This window comes from Cibotium barometz, chromosome 59 (genome assembly GCF_041138505.1).
Source record: "Cibotium barometz isolate CiBa-2024 chromosome 59, ASM4113850v1, whole genome shotgun sequence".
NCBI classification, from domain to species: Eukaryota; Viridiplantae; Streptophyta; class Polypodiopsida; order Cyatheales; family Cibotiaceae; genus Cibotium; species Cibotium barometz.
Genome location: NC_141104.1, coordinates 18,707,997 through 18,723,791, shown reverse-complemented (window position 1 = coordinate 18,723,791; position 15,795 = coordinate 18,707,997). Strand labels below are relative to the sequence as shown.

Sequence of the window (15,795 nt, the reverse complement as noted above, 5' to 3'; positions counted from 1 at the left end):
TAGAGGAGTATCACACATCAAACACAAGCGTCCTAAAAGTACTGTCTGTATTATGTACAAGAAAAGAACGATTACAACTGAACTCTCTTTGCAAGAGAGAGGTTAAGAGTGAAAATATCAACACAGCCCAAATAACCTGCTAATGAACACCTCCTGGCTAGCTTGTGTGTAGAGAAATGCTTTGCTGAGACTAGCGCTGAGCAAATGTAGATGATATGATAATTTGGCTACCCACGTATATATATGCACCAATGCTATTGGTATGTTTTTTAAACTGTTGTCAACTAGGTCCATGACGTCGTCCCACGATGTGAGGTGAAAAAAAGAAACAAGAACCTGCCTCTATAGCCCTTCACCCCCCAAACTTGGAAACTACTAACACAACGGAGGCACCACCAGCCCACCGGCTGGAACGCTTCTCACACTTCACCACCCAACCCACGCCAGAAAGACAGCACCAAACAGGGGCACCATAGACAAAGCAAACACCCAACAATATATTCCCAGTCACAACACTTCATACAAGCTTCTCCCGACACAGAAGCCTCACTCACACAACTCACAAACGCTCAGGCCTGGATTTACTGCCAAGGGAATTCCACATCCCCAATCACCACGAACCTCTCGCCTGCGTGCTGTGCCAATCACACCAGAATGAACCCGGCCACACTCTCTTCAGAAGGCGCCCCACCAGCTAACCCTCAACTCTCTCTGCAGCCCATCACTTCTGCATGTGTCGCCAGCAGCAGCTACCCAAACACCTCTCTCTCTCACTCTCTCTCTCTTTCTTTCTTTCTTTCTTTCTCTCTCTCTCTCTGTGCTGATCCTCTGTCACCTGCAGCTTATCTGCAGTGCTACCGGCCCCACCACCAAGCAGCAACACCGTCCTTCTTTTCTCTTCACTCGGTACCCGCTCTGCTGTCCACTGTCAGCTTCGCCTACACGGCCCACACCAGCCCTCGTAGATCACCTGTCAACAGCCCTGTCTCCAGCCCCGACACAGACAATCATCAAACACTCATCTTCTTCGCCAGCCTGTCGGCCTTGTCCACCAACAGCTGCGCCAGCTGTCTCCTTGGCAACTCTCACTTGCCCATCGCCTTCGCACCCAGAGGCTGTCACAAGCCGCCTCTCTTTCTCTGTATGAGTCTGCGGGTTGTGCCCAGCTAAACCTTTCACACCCTCTGTTCACACCCGTCAGCGCTCCACTGGTCCCCAACGTATCGCCGCTCTTGTACCCCAAACGGCCACCCTTCTCAGTGCCTGCGTGCTCACCAACCTGTCGCTGTCCTCACTAAGGCCACATCACCTCTGCAGCCGCCACTCAGCCACCAAGGACGTTCTCGTCCACGCTTCCCTCCTTCAGCTCACACCTTGCGCTTCAGCCACGCCAGCCACCTGAAACCCTTACACTTCACAAGGGAGGCCCCCGTCGCTACACCAGCAGCCCTGTCTTCTTCAGCTTCTCTGTCGCCAGCCTGTTGCTAAGGCTTCCACGTCGGCCCTTTACGCCAGCACCTCTCTGTTGTTGCAGACCTGCAGCTGCGCCCGAGAAACCCCCGAAACAACACGGCGGCCTCACCTTTTGTCTCCAGCTGCGCCGACTCTCCAGCTTCTACTCGTTTCCATTGCTGCGCTGGCCAACGTGTTGCAACCATGCTAAACAGCCATGTGGCTATGCTTTTTTGGCCACATTAATGTATTTTATTATTCTTATTTTCCTAAAGCCTCAACAATGGCTACATCACTCTTCATTTCACACTATGCATCAAGGCTACCTTGGTCCTCTTTCAACTTTAATTGCCCATGTCTCCATACCTCTTCTCAAACACGACCTTCCGTGCCCATGGATACTTGAACACACACACATCTCTAGGCGGCCGAACAGCTAATATCATCTCCAGTGGACCTCTCACCGGACAGGCCTGCACAAGCCTATAACCAAACCATTCACCCAGAGCATCTGGCAACACATTCCATAGCAAAACCTTTATTCACACCATGCACACGTATGTACACGAGCCCAAAAGATCTTTCAGAAAAACGCATGACATACTTTGCCAACCCCCCCATCTGCTAGAGCATTCATGCTCAGCAGCAAAAGACATAAGGTCCAATAGCTATCCACCAGGATCAAAAGGAAACATCTGCTCACCATCCCATTCCCCAGCATCTGTGAAAAACCATGGCTGCATCACTGCATACCAAACATCAACCATATGCATCAGAAAATCATCCACGTCCACTTCACCCATAACAAACCTCCCTGTCTTCGAAATCTGTGGCATTATAGCATCTAGCATCCCATTCATCATTACCAGTGAAGGCCAGGTTCCAGCATCTTGACCTTTCTGCACACAAAAATCTAGATCCTCTCCAACGGGAGTGTCCACAAGCACTTCCAGCTCTTGTATTTCAGGCATCGCTTCACAACCATACAACTCAGCTGGTTCAAAACCCTTGTCATCCATGCACTTTGCTTTTAGCATCTCAGCAATACCCAAAGAAGCCTTTGCTACAATCTCAGCCATATCTGCATCCATGTCTATCTCTGGCTCTTGCTCATCAAGGCTAGCAACTTCCCATATATCATCCTCAAGCACAATACTCTCATCACAAGGCTCTTCATCAGCCAAATCTACATGCATACCTTCTTGAGTGTTGCCAACCCCCCTGGTATCATCGTCCAAAGACTCCCGAGCACATAATGCATCAAATGGAAAAACATCCATACCTTTCATCGCAGGTACCAGACCACCATCCAGCTATCCAAGAAAATCCATAATAATGGAATCTTCTTCCATGCTCTCCACATCTGCATCACAAGCCATCTTCACTTCACCACAAGTCTCTACCCCATCCTCCTCCCTTGCAGAATCTAGCAAAGAATCATCCTCAAAGCATCCTGTATCCAGCTCCTCTTCCTTCTTATCATCAACCAATCCCAAGGTATCATCCTCTTTACTTCCATGTGCATGCATGTCATCCAGATCCAAATGCAAATGATCTCCAATAGAACCTTCCAAATCACTGTCATGAACAGCCACGCCCAAATCCAAAGAAGAATCCACTGGCAACTTCTTATCTGTAAAAGTCTCAAACCTTGACCTAGATTCCTCATCCTGCTTTTCGTCCACCTTAGCTTCAATCGCATCATCAATCTTCTCATCCACCTTCACCTGCTTTAAAAACTTTGGAAAAAAATCAGAAGGCATATAAAACATCTCCCTTTGCACCTGTATAGGCCTTTGAGGCTCTGTCTAATCAAACTTTGCATAGGACTCTTATGCACCTCAACCAAATTTACCTGCTTATCCCTTGCAGACACAACATCTTCATACGGATAAATACCCATCTCCATCTGCTTCAAAACCTTGCCTTCCTTTTCCCTAGCAACCCTAACAGCATCATCAAATGACTTGGGATTCTTCAACTCAACCCTGACCTTCAAATGGGGTAACAAACCATCAATAAACAAGCTCTTCTTCAGAAACATAGGAGAAACTTCCTGCTTCAATGTCGTACACCACTTACTCCACAAACATGTAAATACCTTCACAAAATCATCCAGTGATTGTCCATGGACCTCCTTCAAGATGCTCAACTCCTGTCAAAGCACACTGGAATCCTCCGCTTGCTGAAAATGCTCCAAAAGGCCTCCTTTCAACCTGTCTAAGGTCAAAACACCATGTGGCTCACATGCCGCATCCTGTACTTCAAAATCCTTAAGCCAGCTTCGAGCATCTCCCTTCAAGAAAATCCTTATCAGCTTCAAAACTTGCTCTTCATCTGTCACATGATTGCTAATGCATGCCAACTCCATCTGCTCTAAAAAGTCAACCACATCTTCATCCTTCCTGCCATGAAATTCCGGATAAGACCACATCATGACAACCTGTAACAATCCCTGAGCTCTCCTCAGTGGAACATATGCCCTTCTAGGCAAAGAACAACGCCAGAGTTCGATCCTCTGTGGAGGCACCAGAAGAATGTGAGGTGAAAAAAAGAAACAAGAACCTGCCTCTATAGCCCTTCACCCCCCAAACTTGGAAACTACTAACACAACGGAGGCACCACCAGCCCACCGGCTGGAACGCTTCTCACACTTCACCACCCAACCCACGCCAAAAAGACAGCACCAAACAGGGGCACCATAGACAAAGCAAACACCCAGCAATATATTCCCAGTCACAACACTTCATACAAGCTTCTCCCGACACAGAAGCCTCACTCACACAACTCACAAACGCTCAGGCCTGGATTTACTGCCAAGGGAATTCCACATCCCCAATCACCACGAACCTCTCGCCTGCGTGCTGTGCCAATCACACCAGAATGAACCCGGCCACACTCTCTTCAGAAGGCGCCCCATCAGCTAACCCTCAACTCTCTCTGCAGCCCATCACTTCTGCATGTGTCGCCAGCAGCAGCTACCCAAACACCTCTCTCTCTCTCTCTCTCTCTCTCTCTCTCTCTCTCTCTCTCTCTGCTGATCCTCTGTCACCTGCAGCTTATCTGCAGTGCTACCGGCCCCACCACCAAGCAGCAACACCGTCCTTCTCTTCTCTTCACTCGGTACCCGCTCTGCTGTCCACTGTCAGCTTCGCCTATGCGGCCCACACCAGCCCTCGTAGATCACCTGTCAACAGCCCTGTCTCCAGCCCCGACACAGACAATCATCAAACACTCATCTTCTTCGCCAGCCTGTCGGCCTTGTCCACCAACAACTGCGCCAGCTGTCTCCTTGGCAACTCTCACTTGCCCATCGCCTTCGCACCCAGAGGCTGTCACAAGCCGCCTCTCTTTCTGTGTATGAGTCTGCGGCTGCGCCCAGCTAAACCTTTCACACCCTCTGTTCACACCCGTCAGCGCTCCACTGGTCCCCAGCGTATCGCCGCTCTTGTACCCCAAACGGCCACCCTTCTCAGTGCCTGCGTGCTCACCAGCCCGTCGCTGTCCTCACTAAGGCCACATCACCTTTGCAGCCGCCACTCAGTCACCAAGGACGTTCTCGTCCACGCTTCCCTCCTTCAGCTCACACCTTGCGCTTCAGCCACGCCAGCTACTTCAAACCCTTACACTTCACAAGGGAGGCCCCTGTCGCTACACCAGCAGCCCTGTCTTCTTCAGCTTCTCTGTCGCCAGCCCGTTGCCAAGGCTTCCACGTCGGCCTTTAACGCCAGCACCTCTCTGTTGCAGACCTGCAGCTGCGCCCGAGAAACCCCTCCCAGCAGCTTGTGCTCCCCAGCCTGTCTCTGCCAACAGAGGCTGCGCGACCTTTTTCTAGCCGGCCGTCTCCTCTTCTGCACGTTCCACCCCCTGTCTCTTCTTCATCCGCCAGCTCGCCAACCTTCTACTCGTTTCCATTGCTATGCTGGCCAACGTGTTGGCAACAACACAAGCCTCCATGTGGTCTTTTTCAGTGCAGGCCACGTGGATCATTATTTATCATTTTTTGTAAGGCCTAGAAAATGGCCATAATGCTTTTCACACCATGAAGATCTAACTTATGCACATATTAAATTGGCTGTCCAACCATTAATTGTCCACCTTCTTTCACACACCTTCAAATGCAACTTAGTGCCCACTCTATTTTTTAGGGACGCGCACACAAACAAGGCCAAGTAGCTGATACCACCTTTAGCGGACCACGTTCCGGACAGGCCTGCAACAAGCCCAAAAACAAACCATTCACCCAGAGCATTTGGCAACACATTCAAAGCCAACCTCTTCACACCTGCCATGCACACGTATGTACACAAGCCCAAAAACGCCTTTCAGTAAAACTCCTAACAACGACTTGCCATGACATCGTCGCCATGTCAACAATGACACGTGTCACTACCACATGGCACTTGCGCATGTCCACGGGCGTTTACATGCTATCCTTTGTGTACCATAGGTGAGGTGTGTCAGCCACATTCTCCCCCCACTTCCATCCCCACTTGCATTCAACTGTTGTCAATTGCACACGGTGTCCATATAAAGTGCTTTTCTGTAAAAGAAGCAAAGCTCATCCAAGATACCCAAGGTCTCGAACACTGGGAGACCACTTGGTTCGGAACTCCTCTTGAGAGAGTTGTGTTTGCGACTCTTCCTTACTAGAACTGTTGCTATCCTCCATGGCTTGAATAGTTCCATCTTTAGGAATCTCATTGCCCTTTTGCTACCAGACTTTTAAGTTTTTACAAAGTTCCAAATGTGGAACTCTCCCGTGTTTGGAGGGTTGTAGCAAGACCAGCTGCATCCAAAAGATCATGGGGCCGATATGCAAGGACGGTTTCAAACCATCCACAAAGTGCTCAACTTGCTCCGACCGTTGTATGGTGCTTGAGAGCATGAGAAGAAGCTTCGAGAAACGTGCGAAGTAGTCGATTACTTGCCACCACAAGAGGGCGACACCATCAAAGCCATAAGTACCAAATGGAGCTGAAAAACATCGAAACCACTTGCTACCGCCAACGTGGCAGCTATCTCGCGGGTCCGGTTGGTGACGACTTCTCATTTATCTTCCCGTTGAACTTGGGAGGCTTGAGAAGCTTCAATAACCGATTTCATTCCTTAGGGATGGAGGAAGAACTCGGCAAGCAACATGGCAATACCCGACACCGAGCTAGTGAAGGCAAAGGAAAACTAACTATCCGGTGAATATGATGGAGAGGGACACTCCATGAAGGAGACCGTTGGTGATGCAAATGGCATCCGCCATGCCGACTACGCATAGATGTAGAATGATGACTATGAGACGAGGAGTGAAGCTCATCCCTGTACGTTTTTACCTACATCCAAAGGTGCTTGTGCCTATGTGCTAGGATTTTTCAGAGATAGAAAGAATGCTGCGATGGATTCACACATGCAAAACACACAAGAGTCCTAAACTTTTGCTTTGTAATATGTACAAGAAAGAAGTATTACAATTGAATTTCAAGTGCAAGATGTGGCTGAGAATGAAGACACTACTACTGGATACTCCTGGCTCCTGTGCGCACGCGCACACTCTCTCTCTGTGCCATATGTACCCGATTGCCACATCATCACTGCCATGCCATCTTTGCCACATCATCATTGCCACACGGATGTCAAGTGCGTTGCGTGACTATGCATGTTGTCTTCTTTTTGATGGCTGGTTGTGCCATGCATAATCGTAGGCATGTCATATTCTCCCCTACTTGCATCGCAGTTGTCCTTAGCTGCATGGCCTCTTGAAAATCTCTCAACAACGGGCGATATTCATCCATGAACTGGTTGGTCCTCATCAAACCAAATTGGAAGCTTGGACGGACCAAGCCTTTGGCTAACATTTTCCCAAGTTGTTGCTTGAGCTCTATAATCTCGGGATGACTCATCCATTATGGGGCACAAGATGGGGGCTTTGCACCAGGAACGAGATCAACGTGGTGGTCCTCGGGTCGTGCGATTGAGATAACTCCTCGGGTAAATCGACATTAAACAAGTGTCCATGCTCATTCAAACTGCGTTGTCTATTTGTCGCTAAATCCTCCAAGTCGTCTAGTTGAATAGCCTGGACATATACCATACATGTATGAACACCCTTGTGTACCACCTCTTTCATCTAAAGGGTAAATATAACTACATTAGGGCCTATGTGAGATGGTAGGGACTGGCCAATCACCTTGAAGGACAGGTTGGAAGTATCATGGAGAGTCAGCCCGTGCTCCTTGTAGTAGACCATGCCCGCATGATCGTATAACCATGGGTGGCCTAGAATAATATCCACCTATGCTTTCTATCATGATATTAGAGCGCCGGTGACATGTAGTGTTGGATGCTCCCTCCTCTCCCTCCTGCGTTTTTTCTCACAGTTTTGCTGCCGGACAGTCTGCCTCTTCTTGGCACTTCTCCACTGCAGATTGAGGTCATCGTTCTCTGGTTTTGACCATTGAGATTCCCTCTTCACCTGTTGGCTGCTCTGTTTCATGGCAGCAGCACTTTGTGTGCTGTGTTTTTTTTCTACAGGTGTTTTGCAGCAGTTTTGTTGTCAGTGTTGAAAAATATTTCATCCATCTGTTGGCTGCCAATTGGTCACGACTTCTCTGTCTATTTTCTTGTTGAACTTGGGAGGCTTTAGAAGCTTTAGTAATTGAGCTCATTCCTCACGAGGCATGGAGGAAAAACTCGGCAAACCGGTAGTCTCCCAACTTTGATTTTGTGAAGACTATTTGTAGGTTCCCTAGGCTCTCATACCAACACTTGGTCCTTGTTAGGGTTTTCCGGAGATAGAATCAGACATACAACACACACAAGAATCCTAAACTACTGCTTTGTATCATGTACAAAAAAGAAGTAACATTACTAAAATTCAAGTACAAGATGTGGCTGAGAATGAAGACGTCAAACCATAGCCATGTGGCCTATTGTACACTCCTAGCTAGCAGTTTGCTTACAGAGAAACGCTTTGTGAAGTCCAACATTGAGGAAAGCAGATCCATATGACGATTTGCCTACCCACGTATATAAATGCACCAATGCTCTTAGCCGGCAAGTAGTATTGTTTTCGGCCACCTATACCCGATTGCCACGCCATCACTACCATGTGGCAATGCCATGTGTCACGTGCGTTGTCTGACTCTACCTGTGGGTTGCTATCTGATGTCCGGATGTGCTTGGCATATTCGTAGGTGTTTCACAAAGAGAGTGAAAAACCCTCTTGCAGAAAGTTTTGCCTTTGAAGAACATGAGCCTTGGTAGAATCAGGATCCGGAATACTAGGCGCTCGGGGTGGCGCTTGTCATGTCATTGTTGCCACATCATCATTGCCATGTGTCATTGCTGCACGGCACTTGCACTTGCCCACCGGTCTGTACATGCTATCCTTTGTGCACAGGTGGGGTGTGTCACATCTAGCCAATAGTCTTGGTCTTTTGTATATGTTAATATGACTTTCTTTGCATCTAGCAATTGGTCTTACAGTTTGAGTGCAAAAGGGGGGTTGTAGGGAAAAAAGGGCTTTGGGACAGGTGTGATTCAAAAAGAGGGGAAGGTAATTTAATTTTGGCCTTTGTCTTTTCTACATGTATTTTGTGCAGGTTTACAGCCACGGCCAAACAGCTAGCAAGCAAGCTTGAAGCCCCTAGTGTGAATGATCTTGGATTTTCCAAACGTTATGTGAGGTGCTTGCAGGTAAGGAAAAAAAGCCTTTGCTATCTCAATATTATTGCTCTAGAAAGAAAAAAAGTGTTTCTGTTTTCTTTGATTTTCAGGTAAGCTTTTTTCACTGTTCTTCAATTCTGTTTGATTATTGTATGCAATTGCTGTGCAGATTGCAGAAGTTGTTAATAGCATGAAGGACCTTATCTCTTTTGAGAGAAAGACTGGTCTAGGACCTATATGTAAGTATAATCTCTCTTTATTGGTTATAAATTTATGGATTGAGCAGGGTTGTATAATCATGCCTTTTACATGATCAGAGGCGCTGGTGCTGTAAAAGCATCATATAGTGTAAACCAAGCATGGTTACATGTGCACCCCACACACGTTTTTTTAGTGAAACCATTGTCTCATTAAGAAAGAAGAAATATACATTCATAGCTGTCCCAAATTGGGACAGCTACTACTTAGTTCAGGAACAATGGGAAAACACTTCTAATTGTTGGAAAGAAAGGCCCTTGATTTCATGAGAATCTCGGAGGGATTAGAAAAGGGCTCTCCGGAAACAAACAAACAGTTGGATAGAATTTTTAGAGAAGAGCAACTGATTCCGAGCATGGTAGATAGTCCACAATGCCCAGAATCTAGTCCAGTCAAGGAAGTCTGTATAGTCTGGTAGGGAAGGAGAAAGGCAAACAAAAAGACTGAACATTCGACCAAAGCGCCTCCTCGAAAAACGAGCCCAAAGATGTCCGGACAAATCATCAAGAAAATCTTGAGAGTGCGAACAATACCACAGAAGGTGAGGCACTCTCTCTGTAGGATGAGACTCAAGAGCACTGCCTACAAGAAGCACTGGCAATACGCCTTCGTACGAGAAGAGATCCCATTGGGAATACCCCAACCAGACATCTCCATAGAAACAGTTGTTGCTTGAGAGGAAATCCACTCTTCCAAATTCTTTTCAATGCAGCTTTCCACTGAGCAAGAGATTCTGACGTATGCCAGAGGCGATTTGCATGATCTGGAATCCATGGAGGTGGCAAGAGTAACCTGTAAGCTTTGGCTATAGAAAAATTGGCAAAAGGTACATGAGTATATCTTGGAAGGTGCCTATCAAAACACCAATCTTGAATTCTCTGTGTTTCCTCAAGCATTGGGATTGGCTGAAAGGTTCTCAAAGGGTTGCATCATTTCTGAAATGACTCTCTAGATTGGCTTGTGATGCATCCCCAAGTTGCATTCTCTGACCGCGCGTGGGAAAGTGAGAACATAACCATTTTCGTGTGCACCACACACACACACACACACACACATAGGGCTTAACTAATGTTAGCGAAAGGTTTATGAGTACAACAATCTCATAGGCCAGTAGGTCGCATAGGACGCAAGTTGCACAGGGCAGTAGGTCGCAGCTCTCTCTCATACACACACACCATCTCTCTCTCTCTCTCTCTCTCACACACACACACACACACACACGCATGTGTGTGTGTGTGTGTGAGAGAAAGAGAGAGAGCGAGAGAGAGAGAGATGGTGTGTTTGTGTGTGAGAGAGCCGTGACCTGCTGCCCTGTGCAACTTGCGTCGTGTGCGACTTGCGTTTTGTGCAACTTGCTGGCCTGTGAGATTGCTGTGCGACCTGTTGTGCGATTGCGTGTGTAATCTGCAGTATCACTTGTCATCTTCTGCCTTTTGATTCTCCTCTGTTCATCCCCTTCTAAGTGTGTGTGTGTGTGTGTGTGTGTGTGTGTGTGTGAGAGAGAGAGAGAGAGAGAGAGAGAGAGAGAGAGAGAGAGAGAGACTCTGCCTCGCTAGTCGCCTGTCGCCTACCCTTGCTATTTGCCTACCTAGCCTCTCGTCATCTCTTGCAGTTCGAACACCTACTGTGAGCGCCTGCTATCAGCTCGACTGTCTCCTCCTTTCTTCTAGCGGTGAAGACATGGCCTCTTCTTCGAATGGTGCTGCTGCAGATAAAGCGTATGCTCAACGTGACCCTTTTGTGGGACCGAAACGTAGATAAATTGCTGCTCCGAGCGACAACCTTGCACCTATGGATGTTGCCATTGAAAACCAGTCTTCACTTACAAGATTGCTTTGCCGTCAATTGTGTCCTGTCAAAAAGTACTCAGAGAATGCAGTCATCATATTTTTCCCAGGGAAAATGCCATCAGTGGATGATGTTGCAAGATGGATTAAAGCTGTATCGTAGGGACATGTGGTTGAGGGAGTATATTTTGTTGCGTTGGGATTCTATGGGGTGCTCCTTACTGAGCCTAAGCATCGGAATGTATGACTGGAGGCATCGCCATTGATGTTTGGCATGTAGATGGTACATGTGTTGTCGTCAAGGTGGTTCCAAACGTAGTGAATGATACGTTTAGTACGTTTGGAAAACGTGTTGAAAAGATTCCAAACGTAGTGAACGTTGCCCCCGATATATATGTATACAAAATTTATAGTTTACTTATAAACTTTTGAAATATGAAGTTTGAAGATTCATCAATGAACATTAAAGCACTTACTAATACTATACAAACTTTATACTTCAAAATTCAAGCACAATACGAATAAAATTTCAGCCTATGTGTAGGGGTCTGGGGAGGTGCAGCCGAGAGAGAGAGAGAGAGAGAGAGAGAGAGAGAGAGAGAGAGAGAGAGTTCAGCGGCCAGCTGTGAGCGTGTGCGGGAGAGAGAGAGAGAGAGAGAGAGAGAGAGAGAGTGAGAGACTGACTTTGAGTGACTTAGGCAATGAGCGCAGCACGACCAGCCCACGAGCACCCGCCGCCGAACAGAGAGACCCGCACGCACGTAAGAAACAGGGAAAAAAAACTTGATGTTGACATGCATGGGTTTTTTAACCTTCATTAATCAAAATCCCAAGGACTTACGTTCACTAACGTTTCCAAACGTTAGTGAATGTTTCAATCGTTCCGAACGTTTGGATTAGATCCAAACGGCGTTTGGATGCAACCTTGGTTACCGTGGTCCCCTACGAAAGACTACCGGGATTTTATTCGTCATAGTTGTCCGGTGTGGGTGGAGGTGGTTAACCTCCTTGAATATATGCGGAAAGATCTCCCTTTCATTGCTGCCTCTCTTGGCAAGGTTGTTTGTCCTCCTCGTTCGACAGGGAGTCGCAACAGATTTTGTATCTTGTGGGACACGGATAAGCCTATTGTCCCCTCTATTGCTATAGAGGTTGAGAATGTGAACGTGGGTGCTAAGTATTTTGAACTCAAATGGGGTGTATTTGCTGGTGCTTGCCTGTCACAAGTTTGGTCATATGTCTGCGAAATGCCCACTGTTGTTGCATCAGCCTCCCCCAGTGGCAGTACCGCAGTTTGATTTGCCTGCATCTAACAGAGTGTCTAATGCTGTGTGTGCAAATGCAAAGGGCACAGGCAAAACAGAGAATGCATCTGCCCCTGTGCAACAACCCCCATCAATGAAAAATATAAGAGAGACTGCTAAAGGAGACTGCTAAAGAGTAAGGAAAAGACAAGGTGCAACAGGATGGATGGCAAACCCCAAAGAAATCGGCGCATGCTTCCATGAGGCCTTAATTATCGAAAGCATGGGATGAGTGTGAGGTTGCATTGGGTCAATCTGCAACGCTCCGTGATGTAAATGTTGTTGGAATTGTGGTCGGAGATTGTAGATTATCCATGGCTACGCAATGCTTTCCTTTGTTGAGATTTTAACAATGCTCCGAATCATGATGATAACACGATGCATAGATCGGGCATGCTCAACATGGAACGCAACTCATGGGCTGATATGCTATCTTGCATCAATGCTTCTGATATCTGGGTATTGTCCAAACCTCATGACAAAGGTATACTTTCCATCATAATGCGCATTCTCATTATTGGGGGAGATTAGATCGGTGGTACTTTCTAAATGTTGACACGCATGATGACTTCACATATGACATGTGGGTGAACAACTCGATGACCCTTTCGGATCATGCACCCCTTTGGTTGTGGGTGGGAGTCTATTTTTGTATGAATACGTATGCATGTAGATTGCCTATGCAAAACCTCTTATTGTTAACAAAAGTATCTTGAGCACCAACAGTTTGCTGACATGGTAAAGCATGCAATCCGCCCTTTGCTCCCTCAAGCATGTGAAGATATGGATGTAGCATGACATTCTTTTGTAATGCGAATGCAGCAGGTTATTGCATAGTATGGCCAACACTATGTAGGTGAGCATAGATAGAAGGTAGCAAATGTAAAAGAAAAAATTCATGAGTACTTGCAATTATGTCAACGAAGACCACTGCAAGAATCTGAGATGCTTGATCTTTTGGCAGCCCAGAATTGCATCACTCAAAATGACTAGAGAAAACTATAGAAATGGCAAATCCGTGCGCGTCAAAAATCCTTTGAGGATAAGGGCTGCTCATCCAAAGGTTTCTTCAAAGGTTTGCATGCAACCAGACAGAAGCAATCTATTGCTTGGGTTAAGAAACTGGACGGGAGTTGGACCATGGATAGCTTTGATTTAGAAAGTGAGTGTTTGAACCATTTTCAACAATTGTTTGCAGCCCCATTGTCACCTTCTCAGCATGAGGTTGCAGCCAGAGATGTGACGAATGACCTTCCTTTGAAGCAAAAAGTTCTCATGTGGAGATGTATATGCTTGGGGTGTTACTGGTGGGGATGTGTGCTGCTCCTGTTGCAGTGAGACCGTTTCACACCTATTATGGCAGTGTTCGGTTACCAGGCAATTCATTGTGGTATTGTCGGCATGCCTGCAGATTCGTTTCCCATCGAAATGTTTCTTGAAGCAATTTTGGCTCTTTGGGAAGTTCCCCTCATCGCTGGATGCATATGCCCCTTTCTTTGCTTGGGTCCGATTTATTGCCTTTTGGACTATCTGGCATCATATCTTAGAAGTGTTTTCCCACTGTTTCTAGCTTCCATCCACTCTAGGTGGTAGCAGTTCTACTTTAAGTTAATTAAAATCAGTGGTTTCACTAAAAAAGAAGTGTGTGTGTGTGTGTTTTGCCGCCCAAATGTGGCAGAAGTGGTTAGTTCATGGAGTTGATATTCGACACGTCTTGTGTTCGAATCTCACTTCCCGTGAGTTAGATCGTTTTGGTGTCTTGGGATTGGTCCTACGATGTTAAAAGCTTCTCTCTCTCTCTCTCTCTCTCTCTCTCTCTCACTCTCTCTCTCTCTCCACTTACAAGAGAGAGAGAGAGAGAGGCTTTACTAACGTCAACGAAAGGCCAAAATGATCTATGATACCAAATACAAAAACATGAAGATCATGGAGGTCTTGAGCCAAATTTGTAGACTGGCAAAAAAAGAAACCACTGAGATACTAAATCAAAAGAAAAAACCTACTTATCAGCTGGATGAGGTACATGAGATATGTCTAGCTCACTAATATCTGTGGTCCCTTGAACCCTTCTAACTTTGGGCATTCATCACCTTGCACTATCTACTGATGCCAAATCTTTTTAAATTGGTGGGTGTGTGCAGCTAGTCTCGCCAACTTTCCCACAGTCAGAAAAATGCCAGATGAGCTTCTTGCACGGTCGACACTAAGTCAGCTGATCAATCAGCTGACCCAAGGAAATGTGAGCTTGAACACTTCTTATTCTCAGTTGCAGCCACGACAAGGGCAGATGAGCAATCCTTTGCAATCTGCTGTTCTCCATGGCTCAGATATGGGCCTGCCGCAGTCCATTAATCAGTTGACAGCAGGGCAGGCTCGGACACAGTTGGATGATGCTCACAACGATGGACTACTAAACCAGCAAGGCCAAATGCAGCCGCCAGCCGTACAGGTGCAGCCACCTTCATGCAATCAACTGCTGACACAATTGAGTGCTCAGTCCATGTCAGCAATGCAGGGGGGGCCGCCATTTGGCCAAGCACAGTCACAAACCTTCTCCCAGGCTTTGGGTCACCAATCCTTAAATTTCAGCCAGCTTGCACAACAGATATATGAATCAGCAGGAAACCGACAACTATTGCAGCAGCTTCCTAGTCAACCTGGAACACAGTCACAATCTCTGAACCAAACAGGACAGCAGTCTCTTCCGGGCACACCTCAAAGTGAGATGAGCGACATGAGAACGAATACCTAGGTTGGCTGCAGTCATGCTACATCAAAAACCTTCCTGGTTATGTACAATATATCACATATACAGCTAGCTGAAAAGCTCCACATAGTACCAGGTTTCCGAGTGGCTTTTGCTTTCATCTTTTAATCTCCACATGTATTCATATGATTGGTGCAGGGGAATTTTTTTAGATGGTGCTGGGAAATTTTCACATGGGCATCTGAGAAAGTCATTGCCATTTGAAAGCAGAACTTGGTTATACAGAACTCTACAAAACAATTAAAGGAAATTTGTGGGATATGGGAGGAGGCACCCATTTTCAGCATTTCAATTTCAAGTTTTGCACATTTGTATGGCAATTGTTTCTAGGTTGATGTGGTACATTAAAAGAACATTTGAAAGTAGAGTTGACTCTTATGTTTCTGATTAAGGTGCATGATACATTCAAAGTCACTGCTAGAGGTATGAGAACGGCGCCATGGTTTCCTGCAAGTGTAGATGCGTATATGAATTAAGCTGACACATGTCCTTTGTGTGCGCGCGTGCGCGCTCGCGTACGGCGTGTCGCCTTGATCTGATAGTTATGATTTCTTGCATTGCAGAATGC

At 46.6% G+C, this 15,795-nt stretch overlaps 1 protein-coding gene across 2 annotated transcripts in view; it reads left to right on the top strand.

Moving 5' to 3' along the window:
• LOC147605558 (uncharacterized) overlaps nt 1–15,592 on the top strand; it is a 39,989-nt gene extending 24,397 nt beyond the window's left edge. For both annotated transcript variants that reach the window (XM_086793122.1, XM_086793123.1), the window contains exons 10-12: nt 9,048–9,141; nt 9,281–9,350; nt 14,602–15,592. In XM_086793122.1, the coding sequence (XP_086649248.1) occupies nt 9,048–9,141; nt 9,281–9,350; nt 14,602–15,212 (775 nt within the window). In that variant the 3' untranslated portion in view covers nt 15,213–15,592. The remainder of the gene's footprint in view (nt 1–9,047; nt 9,142–9,280; nt 9,351–14,601) is intronic.
• Nucleotides 15,593–15,795: the final 203 nt, after the last annotated feature.